The sequence below is a fragment of the Choloepus didactylus genome, chromosome 26 (assembly GCF_015220235.1).
Source record: "Choloepus didactylus isolate mChoDid1 chromosome 26, mChoDid1.pri, whole genome shotgun sequence".
NCBI classification, from domain to species: Eukaryota; Metazoa; Chordata; class Mammalia; order Pilosa; family Megalonychidae; genus Choloepus; species Choloepus didactylus.
The window spans coordinates 9,997,441-10,011,193 of NC_051332.1; the positions used below are offsets into that span (position 1 = coordinate 9,997,441).

General features: G+C 34.1%; 1 protein-coding gene across 1 annotated transcript; it reads right to left on the reverse strand.

The window, feature by feature from the left end:
• Positions 1 to 420: 420 nt before the first annotated feature.
• On the reverse strand, positions 421 to 1,365 carry LOC119520750 (olfactory receptor 8H1-like). Its single transcript, XM_037818703.1, has one exon. It carries the CDS (start codon positions 1,363 to 1,365, stop codon positions 421 to 423), a length of 945 nt encoding a protein of 314 aa, XP_037674631.1.
• Between the last annotated feature and the right edge of the window lie 12,388 nt (positions 1,366 to 13,753).

A 13,753-nucleotide genomic window follows, 5' to 3' on the forward strand; every position in this document is an offset into this window, starting at 1 on the left:
ATATAAACCAGGGATTGTCATGTCCAAAGCAGCACTATTTTTGACTCTACTATATCTCTTTTCCACAAAATAAATGGAATAACTGAAAGTCCTCTCCATAATAAAACTCTGTGAAATTGGAATGTATAGGAATTTCTATGCTACAGTTTGAAAGATGATGCAAAAGCTTTTTCATATTAGTTGATCTTAAATACATATATTTAGACCAAAGGTATAGCATATATTGTATGGCTTCCTATTATTATGGAGCTTTCTGAGCATATTCTTGGAAATATCATAGATCATGTATGGTGATGTAGAGGATGGCCCAACAGAAATATAATTAAAGTATGCATGATTTTAGAGAAAAATACCCAAATAGGACAGAAATAGCCAAATAGGAAGGAAACTAAAAATGAGGCTTAATGTTCAGCATCCCTGTCATTTCAATTGCCTGGAGCCCTCTCTCTTCTGTGTGACTCTAATGAGAGCATTTTTTACTTCTTTGTTCCTAAGATTATAAATGAGAGGATTAAGCATGGGGGTCACAATAGTATAAAACACAGAAGCCACTTGATACTTTCCCAAGGAGTAAGACTTCTTTGGCTTTAAATAAGTAAAAATCATAGTGCCATAATAGATGGTGACTCTCAGGAAGTGGGAGGCACAAATAGAGATGGCTTTGTGCTTTCCTGAAGCAGAATTAATTTTCAGAATAGTAGACAGAATGGACCTGTAGGAAACAGAGATTGGAATAAGAGACACCATTATGTTTAAAGAAGCTACAATGAATACCATGATTTCAATGTCATGAGTGTCAGTGCAGTACAGGATGAAAATTGGGGTTAAGTCACAGAAAAAGTGATAGATTATATTGGATTTGCAGAAATGTAAACTGTTCATGTAAACAATATTGACTGATTCACTGAAGGCAATCATGTAGGACCCAGTGATGAGGGCACAGCAGAGTCTCCTGGACATAACAACTGGGTAATTTAGAGGATTGCAGATAGCTACATAGCAGTCATAGGCCATTGAAGACAAAAGGAAAAATTCAGTGACACACAATAAGAAAAAAAAAGACATCTGGGTGTAGCAGCCCATGAATGAAATATACTTGTTGGAAGTCAGTAAGTTCTGTAGGGTTTTAGGTGTGATGACTGTTGAGTAACAGAGATCAAGAAATGACAGATGACTGAGGAAAAAATACATGGGTGTGTGAAGCTGTAGATCAAGGTGAATTATCAGCATCATCCCTGCATTCCCCAGAACAGTAATCAGGTATATCAGGAGAAACAGGGTAAAGAGGACCCATTGGAACTCTTCAGAGGCTGTTAGTCCCATAAGGATGAAGTCAGGCATATCTGTGTTATTCCTACTTCCCATAGAGTTCACTGTTGTAAACTGTTGAGAAATCAAAGGTGATACTTAGTACAAATATCTCAAATGGTATTTATTTTGTGACTTACCTGGCATTTAAAAAAAATAGATTCTAGATTCTAGAAATTCATAAGAGCAGTTTACAAAATATGGCTGAAAAGAATGAGTGTGACTGACCAATATAAATTAGGCATAAATTATCATTTGCTGTTATATAATAGAAGCTCATTAAAATGAACTTGACACTATATTAAATATATATTAAAATGAACTTGTCACTGCTATAAATTCTTCCCCTTATTTACCTATTTATCCAGATGGTACTAATATACCCTAGGTAGTATTATTGTACAAAATATTTAGAAAATGGAAAAGGCACAGAAACTTAACTTATCCAGTAGCAATCACTTAGTGCTGTTGGCTCTGTGAGTCTATGAAGATTATATGAGTCCAGAGATCATGCTCATCACAGTCTATTCCTACTTAAAGTTACTTTCAGAAAAGCAGAAAAAAGGTACTAGTTGTGTATCCAAAAATGATAGAGATTTATGCATCATTTACTGTACTTTTCTTTTAATATTATTTAAAAGAAATGACAGACCAGAAATTAAAAATTTAAGCAAGTTTCTTGGAAAGTATTAATATTATAGCACACACATTACTATTAATTTTCAGAAGATATGCTTTTTTAAGGGATTATTTAAAATGAAATTTCTCCCCAAAATTTCATTTGAATATGCATACCACTCTTGATGACTGTAATTACATCAAATCTTTATTTCCATTTCTACTAATCATGGCATTACTTAATGCCTACAGGATATGTAGGTGCATATACATATTTTTCTAATAATAACCAAATTTCTCTTAGAAAAACTAAAACACTAACTTTAAGAATAATACTCACAATGAGCCAAAGTTGGTGAGAAACTACTACCAACATTACCTCTCTAAAAATACATAAACCTCAAATATTCTCACAAATGAAATAGGTAAACTGTTTAAGGAGCCTGAAACAATAAAATATAAGTGTAATCCTTCAAGATAACTTACATTTACATTTTTGTGTATGAATTTCTGTTTTGTTCTGAGGTAAAATACATCAATCTAAAGATTTTTTTCAGGTCCTGGTCAAATAGAAAGCTCACTTGAAAATTATGTTTCACAAGTATACCACAGAGCTACTTGAACACAATTAGAACAGAATATCCCTTGCTTTTCAGCATGATAATGCAACAACATCTCTTATATTGAATATTACTGATAATGCAACATTTGGTCATCCCTGGAACCAATTTCCAGGGTAGACTACTTGGAATAATTCCAAGAATAAAAATTCAAGGACTAATGAATCCATTTTAGGTCTGTAACTGAGAGTTGCCTTCCCCTTAGGGAGCACATAATGTTGAGCAATATATTTTGGTTTTCTGCCTGATGAGCTCATTTATGATTAGGTAAAAGGGGAGGTATTTCTAGACATATACTTCATTAATTCATAGCTGAAAGGCCAGATTGTGACCACTGGGGATAGAATAGCATATTTTTCAAAATGACACATTTTCATATTTAAAATGTGGCACTGTCATGGGAGTAAACATTGTTTGTTGCACAGAAATTAGAATACAACAAAATTAAAAGAGGAAAATGAAATGTTAATCTTTAAATGTATTTTCTTCCAATTATTTTCCTTTCTGAGTTTAATGCTTATTGTTAGGTATACTTATGTGTTTACATAATTTTTATCACACTGGATTTTCAGCAATATTCTGATTGATTATGAAATATTTATGATACACTTTTACCTATGTTATATCAGACTTTTTTAAAGCCTGCAATTTCATGTATTTTTCATTGGCTGGTACAGCACAACCAACTTCTTTCTAGGAATGTGCAACAGCTGATTAATGGATGTTTTTGTGGCCCCAAAAGGGAAATAAATGATGGAGTTTTACCATTAAGTTTTGGCACTGATATTTAATACATATACACAGCAGACATAATATTGTATTAACCAAAACAGTGTTTTTTTGCAATTTATTTCTTTATTTTAGTGGACTGCTTTTATTGTGTTTAAAGTAACATGAAGGAAGAAAGTAAAAATCAATGATGAGTTAAGTAAGCATTTTACAATTAATTTAATGGTCAAAACCTCACTTTCTCTCTACACCAGGTGAAATATCTTGTGAATCTTACATTAATGAGCAATAATAAATTTTCTGTAGCTTTATAAACTCATACAAGGAAAACTATATACATTCCAGAATTTTAGGAGACAAAGTTGATAGTATGCATCAAGGTGTTAAAAAATGTTATATGTTTGAAGAATTTTGAAAATACAATTCTTGTCAACACCAGAAATTCAGAAATACTGAGAAAAGTTTCCTTGGAGATATAAAGCCAGCATCAATTTATTTCACAAGAGATGTCCTCTGGGTTTATTCCAAAGTAGAGACTGATGGAGATTTTCTATGTTAATTCCACCTGAATAAGCTATGCTTACAACTTTCAAAATCACCATGTATGAGTTTTTCATCAAAGCTTTGAAATCCATTTTTATATTTATTAATTGTGCTTTCAAATAATATTAGTAAAAGCTGAAGAAATGATAGTTCTTAAAACTAAATTTATGACTAGTATTTTTTGCTGAATTTTTGTTGGTGAGAATCCAGTATGTCATTTCTAATAGTAAATAATTTGGGGGAAGGATCAGAAGTAAGAATAAGAATGGAAATATGACTACTTTGTCCAATATTTCAAGAATATTAGAACTTTATCCCTAACAATTAGTGGATGTCAGGATTTTTATACATTTCTGAAAAATCAGCTCTATTGTATTTTATCTTGTCCTTCATATCCCTGGAATACAGAAGACTACTTTTTCTAATAGTACTATTTTGTACCAAAGTTTTTATATGCTCACATTTACAGATATATATTTGTACATCTTTTACTGTTCACCTATTTCCTACAGACATCATATAGTTGGGCCTTATGTTCTAATAGAGTCAATTATACTGACTTTTAATTGGGGTGTTTAGTACACTTACATTGAAAATCAATATTTATGTGTTATTTAAAAATTCAAATATTTTTAAAATTCTGAATCTTCCCTCCTGGCTTTTTCTTGGTTATTAACAAGCTTAATATTAAATTTTATCCTTTCTGTTGGATTATTTTAAACATTTTTCATTCTATTTTATTTCTAGTATTTTTCTAGCAGATATAATTCATCCACTTAAAATATTTTAGTACATTTATCATTATTATGATTGCTTCTAGACAACCAAGATGGCAGCTTAAGACACTCCAGAGATCTGTATGCCAACAGAATCTTTTTTTTTTTTTTTTACATTACAAAAGAATTTTATTTATGGACACTAAGAATTGAATTTCACAAAGTTTTTACATCACAAAATATTATTCTTCCTTTGATTCTTTCCAACCATTAGAAAATATAAAGATCAACTTAGCTCATATACAAAAACAAGTGGTGAGCCAGATTTGGTCTCCTGGCCATAACCTACCATCCCCTGGTTTAGAATAAGACTCTCATGACAGATGAGGAGTTGGGGACAGGTCACCTAGCATAGAGGAGATTCTCCCAAACCTAAACTCCTGTGAATTCTGTATGGGACAGGGCACAGGACCAAAATTGAAGGAAAGTACTGTTTTTATACTTTTCTAGACTCCATGGCATTTTTCTGGGTAACAGTAAATTCTTAACAATGAACTGTACCACCTCTTCTCCCACAATTAAGGGTGTAGTGATGGGGTTTCACATTGCTTTTGTATTAATTAAATTTTCAAATATCACTACTTATATTTTCATAAACCATATCAGAGTAGTTAAATTCCCAACAGAATCTTTTAAGTTTAATAATAACTGTCAGTGTTACCTTTTTCAAAACTTCACAAAAGAGATAAAAAGGATTCCAGTAACTGGGTGAGTGATAAATCAAGAAAATTCAACTTAAAACTGGTAGCCAAAGCAGGTCTGTTCCCTGTATCTCCTGTGTGCTCTCTGTGGGGCCCTGTTTCTGTTTTATAATGAGTAGAGTAACATTATGGCACAATGAGGTGCATTTAGGTGCCAACATATCCAGTGACAGCTTGAAAACCAGACAAGGACACTCATTTCTCTCTCCCTCTCCCAGTACTTGCCCTGCAGACAAAAAATAAATAAATAAAAGCATACAGAGAGCAAAACAGTGTAATAAACAATAAAAATGCAGCCTGAGGCAAAGTATTCCTGCCTATAAAATATATAATTGAGCACCCTGAAGGTGGGAAAACCTTTTCTGTAAGGATAGAAGAGACATTCCAATTCCCATAAACAGGAGAAATTCTGAGGCCAGGACAAAAGCCCATTATAAGACACAGGTTTAAAAAGAAGGATAGTCTCCACACTTTTGCTTCTGGCTGATCATGTTGATGAGAGTTAAACTCTGAAGAAGAGCACCAGCTAACACAGAGCCAATTTTCAAAGACAGGGAAAGGTTTTCTGCATTGCTTTGCATGTTTTGCTTAGCTCCTGACACTCAAGAATATATTTGTCATATCACTAGCTGGATAGAAACTTAACTAACAGCCAACCTAGGGATTACATCCCAAAGTTAAACATTAAAATATTAAAATATACAGTGGGCAAAAAAGGTTTATAGATAAAGACACAACAAATACTAACCCATCCAAAAGAACAAGTAAAATTTCAGAAATCATAAAAAGAGATGACCACATGTGTATAGACAGAAGAAAAAAGCAGTGAACCTGAAGACAATAAAATTGAAATGATTCAGGCTGAATACCAGAAAGACAAAACAGATGAAAACAATGAACAGAGCCTAAGACCTGTGGGACACCTTAAAAAATACTGGTTTATCATGATGGAGTCACAGAAGAAGAAGAGAAAGAGATGTGAGGAAAATTCAAAGAAATAATTGCAGAAAAATTCTCAAATTCAGTGAAAAACATGAATGCACATTCACTTCATCTAAAGAATACTAACAAGAAAGACTTGAAGAGAAATATGCACAGACACAACATAGTCAAACTGTCAAATATAAGGTAGAATTCTGTAAGTTGCAAGAGGAAACCAACACATTATATAAAATTCTGTCCCTATAAAATTTAGTGCTGGGGGATCTAAGATGGCAGCATAGAGAGGAGTGGAAGCTAAGTAGTCCCCCTGGAACAACTAAAAGAAAAACCAGAAACAACTAGTATGTAATACAGAATAACTGCAGGAGGACAGACGTGAACATCCAATCATCATACACCAACCTGATTTGGGAGGAATGCCCAAGATCACAGCACAAAATCTGTAAGTAAGAACTGTGGATCCAATTCAGGAGACCCCTCCCCCATAGCCCAAGTTACAAAGCCTTGTGGTGCCAGAGAGAAGCTTTCTCCCAGTGAGTAAATATAGCTCAGCTGAGCTCCAACTGGGGTTTTAATTAGTGAGTGTGAACTGCTCACCTTGAGGTGTGAATCCCCAACAAGTAGACAGAGGCTTTGGGTGATGACTAACCTTGGAAAGCCAGAGGTTCTCCTTGGACTAGCTCTGTTCCTTTTTCAATTCAGTGGAGAAAGCTTCAGCCATTTTGAGTTACCAGTTCTGTGACCCAGACAAGGGTGTGGCACAGGCAGAGAGAGACCATTGAAATGATAATGACCTCCCCATAAGGCATCCATCTTCTTTAAAGAAGAAAGGGGTGGCACCCAGCTTTACTGCCTGCCTTTCATTCAGAACTTACACCAGTCAAGAATTATAGGTTAATCTTTGCATCAGGCAGTGTCCCTGCATGGCCCAGTGGCCTGGGGCTTAGCTTGAGGGATGATGTGCACACCCTTCCCTCAGCAGAGGTCCTGGAAGATCACAGCTGAGAAGGGGGGCCCGCTTGGAAAACACAGGGATGCTATGTCAATGCCAGTGGTATGTGGGTCAGTGACAGAAAATCTGGGGCAAAACTGAAATGAAGGCTTAGACTCTTGTGGTGTCCTTGAATCTCTGGAAACCTGGGGGATTTGAATATTAAAGCTGCCCTTCCTCTCTGGCCACCCATACACACACCCCACATTCAGGGTGGAGGGCTCCAGCAACACACCCAAACTGAGTTCTCCAATGGAACCCCACAAGAATCATTTCCCCACACACCACAGACACAGGGTTGGGGAGGACTGACTGAAGGCATATAGGTGACTTGCAGATGCCATCTGCTGGTTAGTTAGAGACAGTGTATGCCAACAAACTGTGTTTATGAAAAATTAGATTGGTATCTTTTTTTTACAACTTGAAAGAACCCTATCAAGAAAAGCAAATGCCAACAGGTCAAAAACAACAGAAAGTCTTAATGCATATGATAAAACCAGATGATATGGAGAATCCAACTCCAAACTCCCAAATCAAAATATTGGAAGAAACACAGTACTTAGCAAAATTAATCAAAGAACTACAACTGAGGAATGAAAACATGGCAAAGGATTTAAAGGACATCAAGAAGACCATGGCCCAGGATATAATCAAAATAAAGAAGACCCTAGAAGAGCATAAAGAAGACATTGCAAGAGTAAATTAAAAAAAGAAGATCTCATGTAAATAAAAGATACTATTGGCCAATTTAAAAGGACCCTGAATATACACAATACAAGATTAGAGGAAGTTGAACAATGTCTCAGTGTCCTAGAAGTCCACAGAACAAAAAATGAAAGAACAAAAGAAAGAATGGAGAAAAAAATTGAAAAAATTGAAATGGATCTCAGGGATACAATAGATAAAATAAAACATCCAAACTTAAGACTCATTGGTGTCCCAGAAGGGGAAGAGAAGGGTAAAGGTCTAGAAAGAGTATTCAAAGAAATTGTTGGGGAAAACTTCCCCAACCTTATACACAATATAAATACACAAAGAATAAATGTGCAGTGAACTCCAAATAGAATAAATCCAAATAAACCCACTCTGAGACATATTCTGATCAGACTCTCAAATACCGAAGAGAAGGAGCAAGTTCTGAAAGCAGCAAGAGAAAAGCAATTCACCACATACAAAGGAAACAACATAAGACTAAGTAGTGACTACTCAGCAGCCACCATGGAGGTGAGAAGGCAGTGACATGACTTATTTAAAATTCTGAGAGAGAAAAACTTCCAGCCAAGAATACTTTATCCAGCAAAGCTCTCCTTCAAATTTGAGGGAGAGCTTAAATTTTTCACAGACAAACAAATGCTGAGAGAATTTGCCAATAAAAGTCCTGCCCTACTTCAGATTCTAAAGGGAGCCCTACCAACAGAGAAACAAAGAAAGGAGAAAGAGATATAGAGAATTTTAACAGACATCTATAGTACCTTACATTGCAAAGCATCAGGACACTCATTTTTCTCTAGTGATCACGGATCTTTCTCCAAAAGGGACCATAAGCTGGGACATAAAACAAGTCTCAAGAAATTAAAAAAAAAAAAATTGAATATACTCAAAGCACATTCTCCAACCACAATGGAATACAAATAGAAGTCAATAATTTTTGAACTGTAACTCCACTATTTACTTCCTACGTGATATAAATGACACAAACTCTAATGAGAAATCAGTGGTTTTGAACTCAGTGTAAAGTATGTAATTTTAGACAACTATTTAAAGGTGTGGGAATGCAGGACTATAGGAACATAGTTTATGTGTCCTATTGAAGTGAAGGTGGTATCAAAAATAAACAAGATTGATATGGGTTTAAGAGGTTAATTTTAACCCCCACAGTAAACCCAAAGAAATTATCAGAGAATATAACCATAGAGATGAAATGCAGAGTTTGGGTTCAGAGAAATGGGGGAAGGGGTAATGGGGAGTTAAGAAATGAGTGTGGAGTTGCTGTTTGGGGTGAAGGGAAATTTCTAGTATGGATGGTGGGAAAGAGCATTACAACATTCTAAATGTGATTAATCCCACTAATGGAAGGCTAGGGAGGGGGTGGAATGGGAAGATTTAGATGCTATATATGTTTCCACAACTGAAAAAAAAAGTCTAAATAGATGATGATTGAATGCCAAGGATGAACTTGGATGGGATTGGAGAATAGAGGACAGGTGGCTTAAAGGGACACAGTTGAGACATAAGGTAAAGGAAATATAGAATGTAAGCTTTGTATCATTGTTGAATCTCTTGTACTTCATAGCGGCGCTTAATGGGATTGCATTAAAGAATGTCCTTGTTCGTGGGAAGTGTATATGTGAATTATAGTGTATGTTCAAGGATGTGTGCAGCTAATTCTCATATGTTCAGAAGACAGAGCAATAGATGATGGATGATAGATAGGGAGGGAGGGAGAGAGGGAGGGAGGGAAAGAAACAGTGATGTGACAGTATGTTAAAGTTGGTGGATTGAGCTATCAGGGGAGGAGGGTCAGGGTATGATGGAATTCTTAGTATGGGGTTAGTATTGTCTTTGCAACTGTTTCTATAACTTTGAATTTATTTCAAAAGAAAAAAAAAAGAGATAATGGAGGGGAAAAAATTTAGTGCCAATTTCTCATCTGACACTATAGTAGCAACAAGTCAGTGAAAGGAAATATTTTAGCTTTGAAATAAAATAATTTCAATTGACAATTTTATATCCAGCAAGACTGTCTTAAAAATGAGGGTGAGATTAAGACTTCCCCAGATAAAGAAAAGCAGAAGGAAATTGTCACCACTTCACCTGTCCTACAAGCAAGGGTAAAGGGAATTTGCTGAGTAAATGGATAGGACACCAGAGCAGGATAAAGGAAGAAGAAGATTTCTGGTAAGGAACCATACTGGTAATTATAAACCCAGTATATATAGTAAATTTGTATTTAAACATCTTATTTGTACACATTCTAAAAAGCAAAATACTTTAAATGTAGTAATTTTTTAAACAGAAATGTATATTTTGTTATGCCCAAACAATACATGGTTGAATAATTATATTATTAATTGGTATCTTTATAAGCTGTTTTTTAATATAGTCACTCAAACTGAATTAGAAATTATTGTAAGATTCCTTTGTGTGTGTTTTCATGAGACAATAACAGTTGTCTGAATTTTCAGAGAAATCAGAATTTAATTTAATTCTATACTTTTAATTTAGATTCTCATTGTCAAATGAGTATATTTTTCCTAATCCCACAACCATGAAGCTATTTATTCTATTTATTAGAAAAATCTTTCACTAGATCTGTGAGAATCTTTCTGGGAAAATAAAGATAGGTGGCTTTCTTCACTTTGCAGCAATTTAAAACTAATTTACACAAACTCTTCTTGATATAAGAACATCTAACTATGATAAAAATGTGTTTCATGTCATGGATATAAATCAATTGTAGATCAGTGAATGCAGCCTGGTCCAGTGTATGGCAAATGCTTTACTCCTTTAAATCCTGGAAAATAAAGGGACCAGTGAATTAAGAATGGTTCAAACACCTTGAACTATATACACTGAAGGAAAAACAACAGTTTCCATGCTGAAATCTTATTACAAAATGCAGTTCCTGGATTCAATTTTGTCTAATCTCTAAGGATTTCAGCTCATATACTGGTACATTTTCATTTTTTTGTTTGTTTATGTACTTTTCTTTCTTCACACTCCACTGAATTAGATAAAGTATTATGGAATAGGGAAGAATAACAGAAATCAAACACTATTTGTGGCAAATTTCATGATTTAATTCTTTCAGCAATAGCTTTTATAAACAATGTTATTAGTATTCATGGGTACTATTTATGTCATAGTTATTTTAGAGACTACATAAACGAGTATAATATATTAATGAAATACCATGATTCCTTATTAACAGAAATATGCCTTGAAAATCACCCAAGGACTTTGCAAGAATAATGAGCACATGAATAGAGAAAAACTGAATATGTCATTAAGTTAAAATTTGAACAATAATGGTAAAACTGCTGCAAAGTCCACAAATGGGAAATTCATTAACATGAATTTCAAGAAAGAAACTGTGAAAAGATGAAGGATATTCTACTCTTCTTGTTGTAAAAAAAAAAGAAAAAGTGAATCTACCCCCAGAATTCTTGAATTCTTTGCTATCCTGTTCACCAATATTCTTGAAGGACTAATAGAATCATCACTACTAGGAAAGAGCAGAAAATAATTTGGTTGAAGTGCTTTACCATAAGATAAGTAGAAATGTGAATCTAAACATCTCAATTTGAAATCATCTGGAAACATTTTAAAATCACATAATTTTGACACTTCTTATTTAAATTAATACAGTCTTGTAATGTGGTTATGGTTCCATCCATTTTATAATGAAGACCATTGAAGTATGGCATTTCCTGCACACTGTAGCAAATATGGGACTAATTCTCAGATGGGCACTTTCAACTATAACATTTTTGGATTAAAAATCTACAAAATTTGCATTTGTGTCTGTAAATTTTAAGATTATGTAATATGAATTGGAAAGTAAATACTTAAATTCACAAGTTTTTAGTTTAGTGTTTTTTGTTTGTTTGTTTTTTTAATACTCAGCCAACAGGTGAATGATGCAATTTCTTCTTTTAATTTACACAGGAAATTCATCCACTTGAACCAAACTTCTTTGTGACTACCTCTCCCATTAATGCCTGGGATATAATTATCCATTCCAAAAGTCAACATGATGTTATAATTGTGTGAACTGTCTTTACATGGGATATTCCCTTGTGGACCTTTAAATACAAATTGAAATGTCAGGGGTCCCATCAGATTTGGAACCAAACTGTGCTCAGTTAGAGAATGCTACTGAAGTCACAATGTTTACATTGATGAGTTTTACGGACAATATTGAGCTAAAAGTCTCCCTGTTTTCCTATTTCTAGCAATCTGTCTTTAACTCTGATAGGATATTTGGGACATGTTGTATTCATCATTGGGGATACCCAGCTTCACAGACATTTTCTGAGTGTGTTGTACTATTTTCTGAATATGTTGTCATACTTTGATGCCTGCTATTCTTCAGTTGTTAGGCCAAAAATTGTAGTCCATTTCCTGGCAGAGGGATAAAGACATTTCATTTCTTGGATGTGCAACACAGATATTTCTCTTTGCTACTTTTGGGGCTACAGAATACTTTTTACTGGGTGCAAGCACTTGCTTTGTAGCAATCTGCAACCCATTTCTGCTTTCAGTTAAAATGTTACCCCAAATTATTTGCCACTCATCTTGTTTCCTATGTTGGTGGCATTTTGCATGCTACATTACACAGTGTGACCACCTTTAGACTATCATTCTATGCATCCAATAAAATTAGTCATGCCTTTTGTGACATCCCTCCACTCCTCACTATTTCTTGTTCTCACACATCAACCAGCTTCTATTCTTCCACTTTGTGGACTTTATTGACATATCCCCTATATCTAATTGTTCTTATTCCTATAGCTTCACTCTGTTAGCCATTCTGAAGATGCTGAAGGGAGGTGAGAAATTTTTTCTATATATGACTCTCACCTAACTGCTTTGTCAATTATCCAGGAACAATACTCTTCATCATGAGGCCAAATTTCAGCTATGCTTTGGACAATGACATGATAGTCTGTATTTTACACCACCGTGATTCCCATGCTGTATTCCGTTATCTACAGTTTAAGGAGCAAAGATGTTAAAAAGGCAATGAAGAAAATTTGGAGGAGAAATTGCTTTATAAATAAAGTAAAATTATAACATTGAATAAAACTTGAAAGAATGTTAGATATCAATCCCTAGCTCTATGGTTAGAAACTAAGGAAGAACATGTCTTGATTTTAATTAGTAGTATTTACATATTCTAGGATATTTCCAGAGAAAGCACTAATCATTTTACATATATAGATAAACTGTGCCATCTGTATTCCTATGTCTATGTGCAAACTGATACATATCAAATATTAATTGAATAATTTTTATTGATGTTAGTGTTTGTATAATTTGATTTTCATGTAATAAAATTACAGGAAATGTCCTCAGGAGTTGATAGCTTGATATAGCCTTACATGATTTATAGTAAATCCTCAGCACTCATTATGAAACTAATTCCTATTCTGGAATCCCTGAGAAGGATCTTCAGAATGTTACCTCGCTTGCTCCATTCCTTACATTCTAAGACCCATCCAAGCTTCTGGACATCACTTTTGTACTCATTGGATAAACAAAATAAATATTTATCCCATTATTTCCTTCCCATTGTCCAATTACAGAAATTTATTAGATCCATTCTAAATCTCCAAAAAGTTTAATTAGATGATATGATAATATTTATTGAGTGTATAATTAAAGTTTAAGGAAAACAAAATATAGTTCAAAGAATAACTTACAACCAGCTATATTGTACAGGTGGACCAAAATCTGAAAAGCAAGCCTAAATTTGGGAGTACCTATGATACCAATATGTTGTTCATTTCCAAACTTGGCCTT

What these genes read in the sequence shown, in the direction of transcription:
- LOC119520750 (XM_037818703.1), bottom strand. Translation starts at nt 1,365, where the DNA reads ATGGGAAGTAGGAATAACACAGATATGCCTGACTTCATCCTTATGGGA.